Source organism: Pygocentrus nattereri, chromosome 17 (genome assembly GCF_015220715.1).
Source record: "Pygocentrus nattereri isolate fPygNat1 chromosome 17, fPygNat1.pri, whole genome shotgun sequence".
In the NCBI taxonomy this organism is placed as follows: domain Eukaryota; kingdom Metazoa; phylum Chordata; class Actinopteri; order Characiformes; family Serrasalmidae; genus Pygocentrus; species Pygocentrus nattereri.
The window spans coordinates 19,290,753-19,307,707 of record NC_051227.1 but is presented as its reverse complement, the minus strand read 5'-3'; the positions used below and the strand labels follow the sequence as shown (position 1 = coordinate 19,307,707).

Sequence of the window (16,955 nt, the reverse complement as noted above, 5' to 3'; positions counted from 1 at the left end):
TTAGCTTTAGCATTTTTATGTAACTTATTTTCGTAGAAAAATTAACACATTTAACATTCAAATCTACAGTATTTACACATTCAAAAACTAAACAAGGGCAAAATTCCAATTTCATGACTTCATAAAAGCCACATGCACTTTGATAAAGCAACGCCGGTTCCTACATCTTTCATTGTTTTTACCCGTGTTGCGCAGACCAGGAGCTCTCCTGCGGGCTGGAGATGTCGAGTGGGGTATTCCGATGAGGTCAAGGTCAGAGTCATAATCCAGCAGGTCACAGTAGGAGCGTGGTTTAACATGCCGCCGCGGCTGCTTCCGTAAAGATGGGCTTTGACTGTCGCCCACAGACGTGGGGGAGGAGCGCCCCGCCCCCTCCGTCCCCTCACCCTCCTCGTTACTCGAGTGGCCTGCACTAATGGATAAACGCCGTCTCTTCATGTGCCCTAAAACAAGACAGAGCTACAGAGCTAAGAGGGAAGGCTACATAGAACAAAGCCCAAACATCCCAGAGTCACCCCAAAGTAGCTGCACTTTGTAATAAATCTCACTCACACAAAAAAAAAATAAATACATAAGTAAATAAAAGTTAACAGTTTACCTTTACATAGCTTCCCACTTAGTCTCATGGCCTTCCGTTCCTCAATCTGATCGCACCTTTTATGCCTGTAAAAGAGAAATGGATATGACATGCATGGCTAGAAAGAAGACTCTCCATCCAATCCAATGCTTAGAGACGCATGATATGCCTCGTGATTTATAATTTCACACTTGAGCTTGTTTACGTCAGTATGCATGGCTGGGTGTGAAAGATATTTTCAAGCAGCATCAAGAGAATCAACCTCTGGTCATCCTGAAAAACATGGTCTGGGATTCGCAGCAAATTGCTCATTTTGCTATTCCCCGTTTTAAGTTTTGTAATGGCAGGGAAAAAGACAGGAAGTGATGCTTCCTTGAGTATCACTAAAAACGTGTTGTACCGTCCTACATGGCTAAAAAGTGAAAACGACTCCTTGGTTGTAGGTTCCTGCATGAAAACATGCCAAAAACTGCTGTTTATAACTGCTTGATTATTGGTAGCTAGAGATGCACAGTTTTCTCCAAACTCAAGACCTGCTATCAGACAATGCATTTCCTTTACTTTGACCTATACTGTAGTTTTATGATGTAAAAATCTCACCCACTTGCCCCGACACTGTATTTGAATGCTACTGCTACACCTATACCAAAATGTACAGTAATTGTGCATGACTTTTTGTGAAAAGCAGTCAGTTGCCTCTTACTGTTGATGTAGCTTTGCAATTGCTTTCTTTATATTTAAACAAAAGACCGATTTTTTAAATTTTCAATTCCTGTTTGACAAAATAGCAAACAGTGTTTATACAGAGATACTGGATGAGAATAATTTCCTCATTTAGCCCATGAAGTGTGAGCTACAGGTTATAAAAAAGGCTAATAAATAGTGGCCCAAAAAAACTACCATCAGCCATTTTGGCTTTAAGAAATCAGAATTAGCCATAAAAAAACAAACAAAAAAAAAAAAAACATATGATTTGTGCTGGCTTCCTGGTAGTCAATCAGACCAACATAGCAATAATATAAATTTAAACCATTTGTCTATTAACCCTTGGTGTCCCCTTAGTGCATCCTTTTAGTGTCACAAAACCATAAAGGGATGACTTTACTGTCTACTGTTTTATCTGAACTGTGCACAACTGATCCACAATTCCAGTTTCATGGCAGATGCTCTCCTGCGTGAAAACAAACCTACAACAATAAGTCCCCCTTCCCCAAAACAAGCTCAGAATCTGTCCTGAAGACGGACCCATACTCAAGTGTGAAAACACCCCATCATATCTAATAAACAAGCCAATTCAAACAAGTTTTCTATTTTTACTTACACACAGCACTGTCTTTTGGTGTTGGGTCCACCAAACTTGGGCTTGTCCAGGCAGTTCATGCACTTGCCGCAGTCCTCTTCATGCAGGCAGCCCTTACATTCCCCACATCTCCGAGACCGGAGCCCAAAAATACCAGCTCTATTCACTCTGCGAAACTTAGGTGTCCTCTGATCATTGAGAACAGGGCTGTCTGGATCAGAGTGTGACTCAATATCTGAAAACATACAAGAACATAGCCTCCTAAATGAATGATTTTATACATTTTATTTTATATGTATGTGTATATATATATATAGTCCAATAACAGTCATCAACTCTGAGAAATTAAGCACAGATGCATTTACAACCACTGGAAATAAACATCTTTAGGTGTACAAAGAACTGTCTGACAGTTATCTTTCATGAGAAAGAGCAAACACAGATTTACTCAGCTTTGATACACATATCCATTAAAAATATATAAATTTAGACAACACATCATTTGCAGAATTATTATTACTATTACTAGGACAAACAACAGTTATGAAGTGCTGCATCTAAGCATTATACAGTCTTATGCTATAGGCCCCTGACTGCAGTATATTTATTATATAGTTAATAACTGAACTAGGTTTTAATATTATATATGTTATACATGTAATTTATAACAACACTATATTCTGCACAGACAGCATGTAACTTAACATCCAGCTGTCCTCTGTAATAGTTTGGATAAAATCCAAGACACTGCCATTGCTCTACAGAGCAGATCCCAAAGTTTTATTACACACTTCTAAAACCTAAGAAGAGCTCTGACAGTTTGCAGTGACGACCCTGCAGTTACTGAATAATAAGCCTTAGTATGCAACAGGCCTGGGATTTTGCATGTAATCTTTTCTATTGTACACATTTTAAACTAAGCATAGATTACAATGATTGTACAAAGGGTTTAAATGAATAAATAAAGGCATAGTTTGGAGATGGAGTGCATGAAAGAGAATGAAAGCTAGTTTCCTATAACACAGGCTTATCAAACATTTGAATTTAAATTTCAATTATTCACCCAGGGCTAACATCCACAAAAGATAGTTAATCATGTAAGCTCATCATAAGCAGCAGTATGAAATGCTTCAGTAACTGCCACTGTACGCAACAATTTATCACTTTGACTGTGTGCAGTTACCCTTATCAGCAGGTGATGGAGATATGCCAGATCTTTCATGCAAGGGGAGGGCACTGAGTCTGGGGATGTCGTCAGGGATCATGGCACGGGGCTGCCCCAGAACTACAGCTGCAGCTCTACAAACATGCTTGATGCGTGGTCCTCCTCTGCTTTCACCTTCAGGAGTCTACCAAAGTCAAATAATTCACAGATATGGTGAGAATAAAAGGTTAATGGCAGACGTTTGTGCTACTGGCTTCCAAACAGAAGGCTGCCGGAAAGGGACATAATACCAGAGGACTGCAGACCTACAAGTTCCACGGTTTCTGCACATCGAGCACAGACATTGTGCCCTTTGATCACAGCACTTAATCCCAAATTGCTCCACCCTATTCCCCCTCTCAGAGGGCATGCTTGGAAATGTTCTCAGAAGTTCCTCCTCAAAGTTCACAGCAGAAGGCACTGCTAATCCAAAACCAATAGGACAGCACTGGTATAACATTCAATTTGACTAACCTCTTAGTAGAGCTGGGTGATATGGCCAAAAATGTTATCACGATAAACAAAATTCATACTGTTCGATATTGAGACATCACGATAAATGTCAAATCATTATGTCTTCCTAGTCTGAAGGCTAACTTTTGCTCCTGGGTGGTTAATTGCTGTTTTCAACTATCCTTTAAGGTCGGAACACGGCAAACTCTCGCCAAACAGCAGAACATTTGAGAGGGAGAAAGTTTCTGATGAGCTATTTTTAATCAGCTGGCCAGAGTTTTTGTAATAGCCATAATTTAAGAAAGAAAACAGATTATTTTTTAGCTGCTAAACAAGTGGCCAAAAACCGTGCTAAACTGTTTAGTTTCTCAAGAACGTCAACTTAGTACGAACAGCAAACATTAGCTGGCTCAGTACGTCAGTGATGGATCACGCCATGTTACTACCATCACTCCTATCACATCCATATCAGAGCACATCACAGTATTCAAGCACCTGTTAGAATAGAGAAATCCAGACGTTGCTAACATAATAGTTTAAGGGGTGAACTGCAATATATCAACACCAGACCAACAAAGTCCTACTTTAGGTAAGTTTAACTGAAAGTGGTGCTTTTGTGCCTTGTCTGATCTACACTTCAAGTTAGCCAACTGTTAACAACAGCTAGCCTGGAAAGACAGCGCTCTCCCACTCTCCAATACCTCAGAGATTCCTCAGTTTACTTTTGTTTAAACCTGGGTTGTAACTTGCATGAACAAACTTCTCTCTTTCACTTTTGTTGTTTGGGAATGCACTAATACCTAAATATGACTGTTCACGCTCTGTAATAGCACTGTAATTTTGAGGTGCAGACATGATTTAATGCTGCTCAAACTTGTTAGGATATACGGAAAGAGGCGAGTTCACTGTAGGACAGTATAGTTATGCCACTTATCACACTTGGTCACAGGCGAACAGATCGCTGGTCGCTCTACTCAAACAGGTAATGTATAACTCCACGTTTCAGCCATTACCAAAGACTCATTTCAATCATCACCCCCCCCCCCCCCCCCTTCATGTTAAATAACTCGGAATTTCGCCCTCTCCTGGCGACAGCAGAGTAGTGTCGCTTTCTTTGCAGTAGAAAACACCACAAGGGCTGTTGATAGAACGTGGGTGAGAAGTGTGAGAATGCTGTGTCACATTGAAAATTTATCAAACCTTCCACATTGCTCTATCGAGATTATATATATAAATAAATAAACTTTCTCTCTCTCTCTTTATATATATATATATATATATATATATATATATATATATATACACACACACACACACACACACACACACACACATACATATATATATATATATATATATATATATATATATATATATATATATATATATATATATATATATATATATATATATATATATATATTTTAGTTCTTTTAGTATTAATAATTAAATATCTAGAGTGGAGCATTCATCCACATATTCTGTATGCTGTGTGATATGATGTGTTAAGCAATAGTAGGAAACCACTACCGGCATTACCTGCTCTGAAGAGGCTTCAGTCTTTTCAGGCTTGCCAGGACTGGCATTCTGAAGGCACTCTTTCGGTTTCCTCCTCTCCCTCTTTGCAGCTGTGATTCCGCCTTCTTTCAGGAGCTGTAATAACAAAACATGTTTTAAGTGCGAAATAAACAAAAACACAGCACAGTTTTTAAAGCCTTGAGGTCTGAAGTTTACACAGTTTATCTAGTCTTAAAACAGTAGACTGAGCTTTAGGATTGACCTACAAATGGGGGGGTTGGGGGGAGTTCTCTAGTACAGCCGACCTCTCCACACTGAAATTACTAGCAGTTTGTATGGACATGGCATGTTTATGAAGCTTGCTTGCACATCTAAACTACTGACCGTGCTGCATGTTGCAGAGGCCCAATGTGCTCACCGGTGACCACAACATACTCATACACGAACATGCAGATACTTGATGCATCACATGGAAAAAGGGGACTCCCCAAAGTGATTTACTGGTAAATGGTAAAACTGGTTTAAACAGTTATTAGTTTCTATAAAACTTACTGTATATAGCACTTTATGAGAAAACTCTACCTTGTTAGTCCATCAACAATCAAAGACTGTAGCCCATCTGTTTGTGTCAACCATGTAGGTGTGTTTAGTTAGAGAAATAACCAAACTGCTCAGCACTCAGACTGTCTAAGACCGGAGCTGATCAGTTGCGAGGATCTGACAGCAGAACCACTGTGTGGTGGATTTTTTGGGTAGAGGACTGTTCCTAACACAGGAGTAACATTGAGGTATATAAAAAACAAATAAATAAAACAAATAAATAAATCAGCAACAATACTACACCCTTACTATCACCATATACTCAGGATCTACATGGGGTAATTGAGGACTCTAAACTGTACTCAGGGCCTGTACTCCAACAGTGAAATCAGTAATTATGTATTTGCCCTGTTGCAGCACTGGAAGCAGGGGACAATTTATCAAAAATGCTAGCTAACATCTCTAAAGACCATCTCACTATTTTCATACCCAGTTCATTTTCTAAAGTCCGCACCAAGGATTTTGTGATACTGTATGTTTTTCCATTTGTTTCAGGCCCAAATTACACATGGGGTGCACATTTATTGGATAGAAACTGTAAAGTGATAGAAGTGCTTTCTTACCATCACATTACTCTCACGTTACACCATAAAAACAGAAAATAAAGAAAAAAATATATAAAGTAAAAAAAATAAAAATAAATAAAGTGATGCAGGCCATTGAAACTAGATTGTTGCGAAAATTTACACCGGAAACTTTGTTTCCCTGGAAAAATACACATTTCTGCATTTCACGTCATCTGTCAAGTGATGTGATTCCCCTCATGTGCCTCTTACAACAAACACAAACAGCATGATGGAGAGGTAGAGCTGGACTGAGCAGGAGATGAGATTTTTTTTTTTAAATGCCACTTTCCAGCTACAACACACGGGTCCAGAAATGCTACAGCTTTCTAAATGGAAAGTGCTCAAAACGGCTCTATAAGGCACAGGATCATGATGTCTTGCATACGGGTTCCACTGGATCAGAGAAGTTAATTAATAAATTGGGGAAATAGTAAATCAGCAGTAGGTTATGAAAAAAATGTAAGGAAATGACCTCATTTTGTAAACTGACCATCAGTGTAATGGAAATAAGCTACCATAAATCACACGTGTAGGTGGGTTTTTTTAAAACATTTTCATTTTATTTCTTGCTATTTGCACAGAAAGTGGATGGAAATGTAGCCATCACTGCTGCGTTCAGAATGATTCCCCAAACTAATAATACCTGATCACGTGTGGCGTTCCAATCATCTACTCCAAACAGTCTGAAACTAAACAATAATGAATGGGCCTGACAAACTATACTTTACAACAGACAGGCTAGTCTGTAAGTTTACACCTATAGTGAACCAATAAGGTAGATGCCCCCACCATGGCAAGTGAGTGGAAGTGCAAGGGATTTTTTTAATAAAGTGAGGAGCTTTGATGATGAGGATGGTGAAGAACAAGAATTAGGTAACTGTTTTACAAACTGTTCAGTCAGTTTAAATGGTATGTGACAGGATGAAGAAGACCCATGTGTGGCACAGGAACTGATTTTAAGAGATTAATGCCTCTGTTCGTCTGCTGTGGCACCTGAACTGGTGTAGGGCATTTCCTTTCATTCAATGGTAGCAATGTTAACACTTTGACTGAACTACATAAACTCTAGTTCTTGGAATAAAAATGTGTGCATTTTATAAAATATACAGAACTGACACAGCACTGATATCCTAAATGCTGCCCACCGCTCCGGGCAAGTGTGCTCACTGCCCCCTAGTGTGTATGTGGTGTTTCACTTCATGCATGGGTTAAATGCGGAGGTGGAATTTCCCCAGTTGTGGGATTAATAAAGTACAAAGTATCACTTACATAGAATAACTTCATTTGTTAGCGTTTGCTGTTAAAGTATATGATAATCGTGCACATAATGTTTTCAGCGTTTATTTATATCTTTACCCAATTTTCTCCCCAATTTAGTCGTCTCCAGTTAGACTTCCCCAATCACACGATGCTATCAACGCTAGGAGGGTGAAGGCGAACACAGGCTTCCTCCGAGACCTGTGAAGCGCCACAGCATCGCATCGCGCAACATCATTGGACAGCTGAACGCGCTCAGAGGAAAGCGCCAAGCGCCAGATCTGTTAACAGACGGGATTGGGGGGTCGGATCCTACCCACCCAGAGAGAGCAGGGCCAATTGTGCACTCTAAGACTCCTAGCTACGGATGGCTGTAGCATCAGCAGGGATCGAACTCCTATCAATAGGGCCAACGCTTAGCTGCGCCACTCAGGACTCAGCTTTTATTTATGTGAAATTACTATTTCATTGTAAAGAACTCTGAACTGCTACATGTATGAAAAGTGCTCACAAAATCATCACCACCATTAAACCTCTACAACATAAGCAACAATAAATGGCAACAGACGAGGCTTCAAAACTACTGTTATAGCCATGGGACATACTTTTGCCTATTATTAGACAGAAAACCGAATGTCATGAAATGTCAGAGACCATGTAAGCGAGTCTACTGAAGATTACTTAACAACTTAAATGTGCTCAAGCCAAGCATAGGACAATTAAGGCATGTTGTTTTCTCAGTGCTAATTGCTGGGAATAATTATCCATTAGCCTACGTTTAACCTACATCAACTTTGCAAATCTAGTGCTAAACTAAAGAAGCAAACATCAGACACCCCACACATTTGCATATTTTAGTTTGTTCCCTGTAGAGTACGCACCAACTTATTTTCACTTAACTAACAAAACATGTCATTTGACGTGGGGTGTACAAACATTTGCATGACTGCATATCTGTATTTCTGGAACACTGTATAATTATATTTATGTGAAAGAACAAGCCACTTGTTTTATTATTTCAGCCTTACCCCTGATGATTTGAGCTGTTTCTGCTGATCTATCTTGATGAGCTGAACCTTGGCTTTCTTGAGGAGGTTGAGCATTTGCTTGTTGGCACCTGTGAGACGGGGACGCTGTGTGGCACCTCTGTCCTCTGAGATAATGGCATCTCCACCTGTCTTCTGATCAAGGCTCTCTTCTGATTTCTGATCATTTGTTTCAGCCTGAAGCAATTTCTCTATATCTAATATTTGGGCAAAAGAAAATAAGAGAAGCAATGTTACTTAACGATAATAAAACTATTGTAAGGTATGGAGATATCAAATTAGAGAGGACACTGATCCGATAATGACTACTGGTATCCAACAGATGATATGAAAATGTCAGATCGGATATCAAGTGGAAAAAAATGAAGTATGAATTTGATTCTGTAACAAATCTAGTGAACGACTGATTGTAGCATCACAAAACATAAAGCAGTCAAGTTATAACATCAGCAACTACACAAAGTCACATGATAATTATTTTAAAATAAAAATCTATAAAATATTCAAATCTGAATGTTCAAAACCTGAATGAATCAGGATTTTTGGGAAGAAAAAAGCAGAGCAGCCGGTGCTGAAGGTTTAGGTATTGAGAAAGAAAAAGTGGTAATGTGCCATCTTTGTTTTGAATAATAGCAAATGTATGATTTTTTTAAAGAAATTAAACCAGAGGTGTAGGAAGTGGGGGGCAATGAGGAGGCATACTCCCCCACCCATTTTCACTATAGTGGACCAAATCACTTCCTTCAACAATTTCTGTCTGATTTGGGATGGGTCGCTAAAACACATGCAGGGTAAGTGCAGAGCTGTACACCAGTTCTGAGCTTCAGGGCAGCTTAATATTTTTTTTTTAAAGTAAAAGTAAAAAAAAAAAAAAAAAAAAAAAAAAAAAGGAATGATCCCCTGAATAATTCATGTTTTTTTAAACAAACATTATTCCTCCCACTCTATGTACATTTGAGTGCCAGCACGCATTGTGGGCATGACAGTCAGCTACCATACCAAACATCAACAATCTGACTGGACATCACTCAAGTCATATAGATAAAATTTGTACAGAAGAAAAACAGAGAAATCAGTGTGTTCATAGTGGTTTGATGTGTCAGTTACATGCGTACGTTATCATCTCCGACAACCTTATGGCATATTAGGATATATTCTGTAAACTAACAATCAAAAAAATTCTAATGGAAGAACTGATAACTGTCAAAACCCAACTTAAAACATCTTTCAAAACAGCATTTAACCATTAGTGGTTTAAGATCTTAGGATGGATATACACTATACAACTTCTAGAATCCACAAAGAGAGCATCACACATTACATGATACAGATATGAATGTTTATCTAGCAGCTCTTCTATCTCAGGGGTTCACTGCAGGCCCTGTGTGCAGTTACACCAGTGATAATACAGAACATTTCAAATGATCGGAATGTTTCAAATGATAAAAAGCAAACGTCTGAAAAAATCTGATGATCTGATCGGAAAGCTAAAAGATTCATTACCCCTCCATCACTACCAGATCAACAATCAGTTGCTTCCGACCAAACTCATGACCTGGAAAATCTTTGTCTGATTTGGGGTTAAAATCAGGCACAGACAAAAAAAATGTGTACTGTATGCCCAGCTTATTACTACATTATTACTGATCTGAGGAAAAACAGAGACCTGAGGAGCTTACCCATACACTTGTTGGGAAGTGAAATGTCTGTGTGGATGGAGAATTCATCTGGCACTTCTTCAGCCTGCTCCTCTTGTTGCTGTGCCAGTAACTTGGAGCTGAGGGCACGCATGCAGATGGATACCTTACGAACGACCCCTGGGGTGTCGAGATCCTCAATCTTTAGTTTAGCTTTCTCTCTCTCAGCATCAGAAAGAGACTGAATTAAGCTGTCCTCTTCCTCCAGCTCCCCCTTTTGCGCTTCAGCAGGTTGTGGCTCCATCTCTGTTTCACCTGATGGGACCGTTTTTTCACTCTTACTATTAAGGCCATAACTTAGCTTATCTGTCAGTTTCTTATCAGCCTTCAGGTTTGACGGTTGCTTTTTCACACTCTTTTTCTTCTTTGGAGAAGAATCAATTATTGAATCTAAGGGGAAATCTTTGGCAGACAACAAGGCCTCATACTCCTTTTCGATGTCCTGATCAAAGTTGTACACATCTTTACCTACGGGCTCTAGTACTTTCCAATTAAAGCTGGGGTCTCGGAGTAGCGACCGCCTCTTGCCAGAGAATTTGTCTCCGCTTTCAATGTCCTCCACTGGCTCCGTCTTGGATTCTTCGGCTGAAGACAAATCAAGATCTAACTGGGCTTCAGGAAGAACATCTTCCTCATCCTGTGGTTGAAAGGAATCAGACTCACCTGCCTCGCCTGCCTCATCTGCCTCATCACTCTCTCGTTTCTTAGGCTTCAGCTGCCCTCCCAGCTGGTGGCCTTTCTTCTGAGAGCTCCTCCGCGGCAGGTCCGACATGTCTGCATCATCCATGAACCTCTTTGGTGTTTTGATCACTCGAGACGACCTGGCACTAACAACAGGCATTATGAAATGCTTTATGTTTTTAACAAATTTTGTTTTACCGGGCTGAATGTCAGACAATTCAAGATCTACTTTTTCATTCACAGACTCCTTTTCTTCCAGATCGAAAGCCTGCACCACAGGTTCCTTTTCCTCTTGCTGGGCTACAAATGTTGCCTTGGTTTTTTCACCTTCAAGAGTCTGAGGAAGACTCTGGGAAACCTGTTGCTTCTTGTACTTCGTCTTAAGTATACCAGCTACTTTTGGCTGTGCTGGCTCAGAGGCACCCACTGGTGAGCAAGCATCACCCACTTTTTCAACTACAGGTCTTGGTGGCAGCTTATGTCTGCGAGATCTAAACCTCTGTCCTATCAAAGCTCTGCGCCTTTTTTTAACTTGCTTGAATGGTTTCTGAGCAGGATGAGGAGGCTGCACTTCATCTGTGATGGGAGGCTCTAAAACCAGAACTTCAGCATCTGCGGTTGATGGTGTCTTCTCAGGCTTAATGTCTGGTTGCGTTTCTGTTACAGGATGGGGCTGAAGAGCAGCACTATCAATGCTTGTGGGTTCAGTCGCCTCAGGCAGTGGTGCTTCGCAAGACTGATGACTCTCAGGAGCAGGTAAAGCCTGTGGTGATCTTTTTGGAACTGATCGTCTTGTTGAGAGACCAGCTCGAACAGAGCACTTCCTTGGTTTCGGTTGCTCATATGATGTTGATATCTCCTCTGACTTGGGTTTAGCTTCAGTTGCTGGAATTGCTGGAGCTTCAGCAGTAATTTCAGAATCAGGGTTCACATCAGAAGGAGTTGCTTTAGGTTTTCGCTTGTGTATTGACCAAGGTTTATGCCTTGCACGCTTCTTTTTGGCAGTGTTTTGACTCAACCGGGGCTTTAGCTTGGGTGTTGGAGGGGCAGTAGTTTCAAGATGGTTTTCTGGTACTTCTGCTGAAGACTGATGATCATCAGCTTCTGCAGAAAGTTCTTTATGTTCAGGTGTAGCTAGAACCTTCTGGTTTAGAAACGGTTGCTTTAAACTGCTGCGTTTTTTTGGTGAGGTTCCAACTTTGATCTGAAGGGGAGAAATTAAATCTTTACTGATTAGATCATCTGAATGGGTTTGTGTAGCCTCTTCTGGGTGAAAGTCTTTTGCAACTTCCGACCTAATAGCAAGCTCCTCATCATTTTTGCTTGAGGTCTGCTCTTTCTCAACAGTGTCTGGATTTTCTAGGTTTTCAGGTACTACATTATCAGTTGGTTCTTGATTTTCAGATGTCTGTAGAGTGTTCTGAACTTCAGAAGTGTCTGCAGGTATAGATGCAGATTTAGGCTCTGTGGAAACATCAACCTTGACTGCACATTTTGAGGGAAGCTCTGTCCCTTTCCTAAGGCTATCTGGTGCTCTGCTTAGATTTTCTTGTGGACTTACACTCTTGCTTTTGCACTTTACCAGTGTTAGGGTCCAGATAAATTTGCTGCGTTTCTTACGAGACCTGGCTTTCGGGTTCCGTATTCTTGTGAGTTTTAACCCTGGAATTCCCACAAATTCCTTCTCAACGGACTGCGTCTCTGCAGAGTCACCTGCTAACTGCTCAGACAAGAGATCCTTGTTCTCTTTAACTTTTTCCGAGACTTTGTCTTTATGATGCCTCTTCTTTTTTTTCCCTTTTTTCTTCTTGGAAAGTGGTATAGATTCCTCAATTGTTGACACTTCTAATAATGACTCTGCCAAAGCGTCCTCACTGTTATGATCTGCTGATTCTTGAATGTGACTGGAGTCCGTCCTGTGCCGTCTCCGAATCACAAGTTTTTTTACTTCAGTGTTTTCTTTTGAGATGCTGTCCTCTGGTTCCACCTTCTTTTCATCGGTTTTTGGCTCTACATGGTCACTACATGGTGCAGGTTCAGACTTGCCGGCAGATTTCCTCAACTTCGCCTCCACCTTTTGGTCACCAACCTCGGTTTCAGGCACTCTCTGAGGGGTGGATTCTACTTTTTTGTCAGCAGACCTCCCTCGCCTTCTTGTATTAACCTGTTCTTTTACTTCACCACATGCATCAGTAGCTTGTTTAGCTGTTTTTAATTTAACATGCGCAGATGAGACCACAGCACACTGGGTTTCTTCAGCTTCAGATGGGACTTTGTTTCCTTTTTGCTTTCTTTCAAGCTTCTGCTGTGATGATGGATCCACTTTCACTCTCTTTTTAGTCACCAACTTAATGGTGATCTTTGGAGCTAACGGTGCGTCTTTCACCGAGCCTCTTTTTCGTCTCGGTTTTGAGAGCTTATCTGCACCAGGATCACCATCTTCAACTGACACAGCATTAGCAGACTCTTTACCGTGTAGCTTTTGTGTAAATCCTGAATCATTTTCAAGAGTCTGGACGTTTTCCACATCTGCAGGAGCTGGTCTCTGACATATCCTCTTTGTGGATTTTGCCGATGCACGATTACCTGCAACATTTAATATCAAGACATTTTAATCTGCATTTTTATATGAAACCAACAAAATGTCACAGGTGCCACTGAACATAAATAAACAGTTTGTTTTTTAGAAAGTCATATGCAACATTTTTTTTCCCCTTTACTTCATTTACTATCGGCCATATCAGCAAAACAATCTCATGAAATGCTAAGCACAATAAAGGTTAACAAAATTCACATTTCTGCTGACAGGGATCAGCGTCACCAGTTACAGATCAGTGAAAGAGCGAACACTGTGAATTCATTTCCTTATTAAAACAATACAGCAAGCACCAGACATTTATGCCCAGACTTACGCTTGGGAGGAATCCGTCTTGACTGTTCAGGAATACCACTGCTTTCATTGTGAAAGCCTCTGAATTCAGCTCCCTGCAATTCACACAGAGGGAACAGGTTTTAGTCGACATATCTTCTTTCAGAATACTCTAAATGACAGATTCTTCCATTAAAAGAATGTGTCTTTCAGGGCACTAAGGGCATGTGCATCTTCATATCTAGTGTGGATGAACTTCTTTAAAACTGAGTTTGACACTAAACAGCCTAAAGTGCTATGAATATTTCACCGTTGTGCAAAGACAAACATCCCCCTGTAAGACAATCACTTTACTCATCATTAAAACAGAGATTCATTTAAAGCAGTGTCTCATGTCCTTATTACCAAACATGCTTCTGTCTTCTTAACCACTAGTTGAAAGCAAACTGAAGAGGATTTCTTTCTGCATCAGAGCAGCAAAATTCAGTTTGATTGTAACACAATCACTTATGGTTAAAATGTAATAAATACATAATATTGATGTCGGCAGACACGAGGCACAGAAATATTGATTACCACCGGCAGCCAACGACTGCCATATCTGATATTAACCATCCAGTGTAGGAATGCACCGGTTTAGGAGTGTAGATTTTTCATGAACGCATCTGTTGATGCCAATGCTGACGCGAATACACACAAAATCAGAAAATGTAGAATTCAGAGCTCAATCTATCTGGACTGCCATTGCAGAGAATGGCAACTTTTATTTGTAGAGGGTTACGAATGCAATCAAACGAACAAAAAGCAAATGTTTTAGCAAGTAACACAGCACTGGCTAAACATTCTGATCTTCTAGTGTATAATAAACACTGGTTTGAATAATCAGTCAAATCTAATCACAGATCCAATGTTGAACATTTTAAGTAATAATCTGCCAATACTGACATGATCCTGATACCATAACGCATCTAGTCTGCAAATCAGTTTGCATGCTGTGGCGTCACTCCTGACAAGTCTAATATTGGACTGTAAAGACACGAGAGGACATTGGAATTATGTCAATATCGGGAGATTATTTTTAAAAACAAAACAGCATCACCAGCAGGACCTGTGTTGCACTTGACCTATAGTTCAAACCACTATATGAGGATGTGATGTACTGCACCAAAAATAATAATAATTTTATGGTACAGACTGCATTACTTCAACTCTACAGAGGAAAGAAGAACTGTGCCATTTATTATATCAATTTTTTATCAGGATCTGTGAGCCAATAAACATTTTTATTCCAGAACTAGAAGAATGTCAGCCTTATCGCCAGCACTAAACGCTGCACGGCACACCTTTGATGACTCTGATGCCATTTTACAACACGTGACTCAACTTCAAATTTTTCTGTATTTGAAATGCGGTTTCAAAAAACAGGACCTTTTTCAGGATGTAGCACTGAATTACAGGTGTCTGTGTCAAAACGTTTGGAATACACTTCACCATAACGCTAACGCAGATGGATTTCTAGTCCCTACACTTTATATATATATATATATATATATATATATATATATATATATATACACACATATACATATACATACATACACACACACACACACACACACACACACACACACACACACATATATATATATATATATATATATATATATATATATATATATATAAAATATTCAGCATCAACATCAACACACGTGTTGGGAAAAATAATGAATTCGAGAGTCAGTCCAGAATTCCCAGGAGCATCACTCCTAGAACGACAGAGTTACAGAGGCCATAAAAACCTTTAAAATGTACAAAACCGCTTGGTGTGAACACTGGCCAATAAAAAGTCCAGCATGCTTGCACCTGAAGCGCAGCAGGGATGCCACAGTACAGTGCAGACCCCAGCAGCAGACCCCCTGCTCGCAGTGAACTCAATGGCCAAACTGTGGCCTCGCGGTGGAAATCGCCCTCTCATTCTGCACTGCAGGTCATCCAGATCTTATCAACGATGTTAGGCGAAGCCTCGGCCACACCGGAGCCGTGCCCCCTTTCCTGCCCCCTCGGGCCACGCACATGTGGGCAGCTCTCATTAAAACACACACAACGAAAACTTCCACACCAAAGGCAGACATCAGCGCACAAGAACAGCCACGCAGCATGAACTTCAAGCGCATTAACCTCATCTTAACAACAACTCGGATCAGGGCAGATCGCACACCTTCTGCTCTGTTAGCTACCATGCTACACTAGCTCGCCCCTCCCCCCTCCATGATAACACACACACACACACACACACACACACACACACACATCCAGGGCAGCAGACGAGGCTGAAGTTGGCTTCCTATTATAATTCATTCGTTCCTCCTTAAACGGTGCCGCAGTTACATTCTGGTGCCTGAGGCTACTGCTCTAACCGACGCACCATTTAAGGTGGAACGGGTACATTCGAACACGAATAGGAAGCCGACTTGTACGCAGCCACTCGCTGTTGTGAGCGAGCCCTCGCATTGTTTTTACACCAGCAGGTTAGCCGTGCACGACCTTCATCATCTAACTTCTGCCCCATAGTCTTTTGTGCACATGAGGGGACCGCTAGGTTAGCTAACAGATCCGGTGCGCCAGCTACTTCTTTAGCTGGGCAACACTCCGCCTCCTAATGTCCATTTTGTTCCAACGGCTGTAGGTTAGCTCCCCCTGCGTGCTCCATAATAAGCTTCACCCAAACTAAAGTTGCACTCAGCGGACACACAGCTAAGCTACGCCGCTGGGCCCGGGAGCACAGGCAGCGCCGCTCCACGCGCTCGCTCGCTCACCTCTTCGCTCCCACTCGAGCTGTAGCCCGCCTCGCCGAGGCTCTTGTAGCTCGCCTCGATCCCCAGCAGGCGCAAGTGAGACTGGTCCTCGGCGCACGCAAGCGGCGGGCAGGCGGGCCTCGGGCCTCCACCTCCTGCGCCGCCGCTAAACTCGTCGGCCCCGCAGCGGCCGAGCTGCCACCGCTTCTCGGAACGCAGGCGGCTCCGCGACGACCACGGGCGGCCCGGGAAGCGGCCGCGCGCCGCGCCCACACCCACAGCGCCCGCGCCTCCAGCGGCAGCCGCGGTCGCTGATCCGCAGCCCGCTGCCGCCATCATAGCTTCAACAACAACAGCGATAGATTAGCAACTCGGGCTTGACTGAAGAGGGG

The 16,955-nt window shown here is 41.4% G+C and overlaps 1 protein-coding gene across 2 annotated transcripts in view; it reads right to left on the bottom strand.

The window, feature by feature from the left end:
- Positions 1 to 16,955, bottom strand: part of kmt2bb (lysine (K)-specific methyltransferase 2Bb) — a 45,912-nt gene extending 28,957 nt beyond the window's left edge. For both annotated transcript variants that reach the window (XM_017720832.2, XM_017720833.2), the window contains exons 1-9: positions 16,585 to 16,955; positions 13,812 to 13,884; positions 10,201 to 13,485; positions 8,504 to 8,718; positions 5,074 to 5,187; positions 3,061 to 3,226; positions 1,899 to 2,112; positions 599 to 663; positions 183 to 443 (exon numbers count right to left, since the gene is read on the bottom strand). In XM_017720832.2, the coding sequence (XP_017576321.2) occupies positions 183 to 443; positions 599 to 663; positions 1,899 to 2,112; positions 3,061 to 3,226; positions 5,074 to 5,187; positions 8,504 to 8,718; positions 10,201 to 13,485; positions 13,812 to 13,884; positions 16,585 to 16,902 (4,711 nt within the window). In that variant the 5' untranslated portion in view covers positions 16,903 to 16,955. The remainder of the gene's footprint in view (positions 1 to 182; positions 444 to 598; positions 664 to 1,898; positions 2,113 to 3,060; positions 3,227 to 5,073; positions 5,188 to 8,503; positions 8,719 to 10,200; positions 13,486 to 13,811; positions 13,885 to 16,584) is intronic.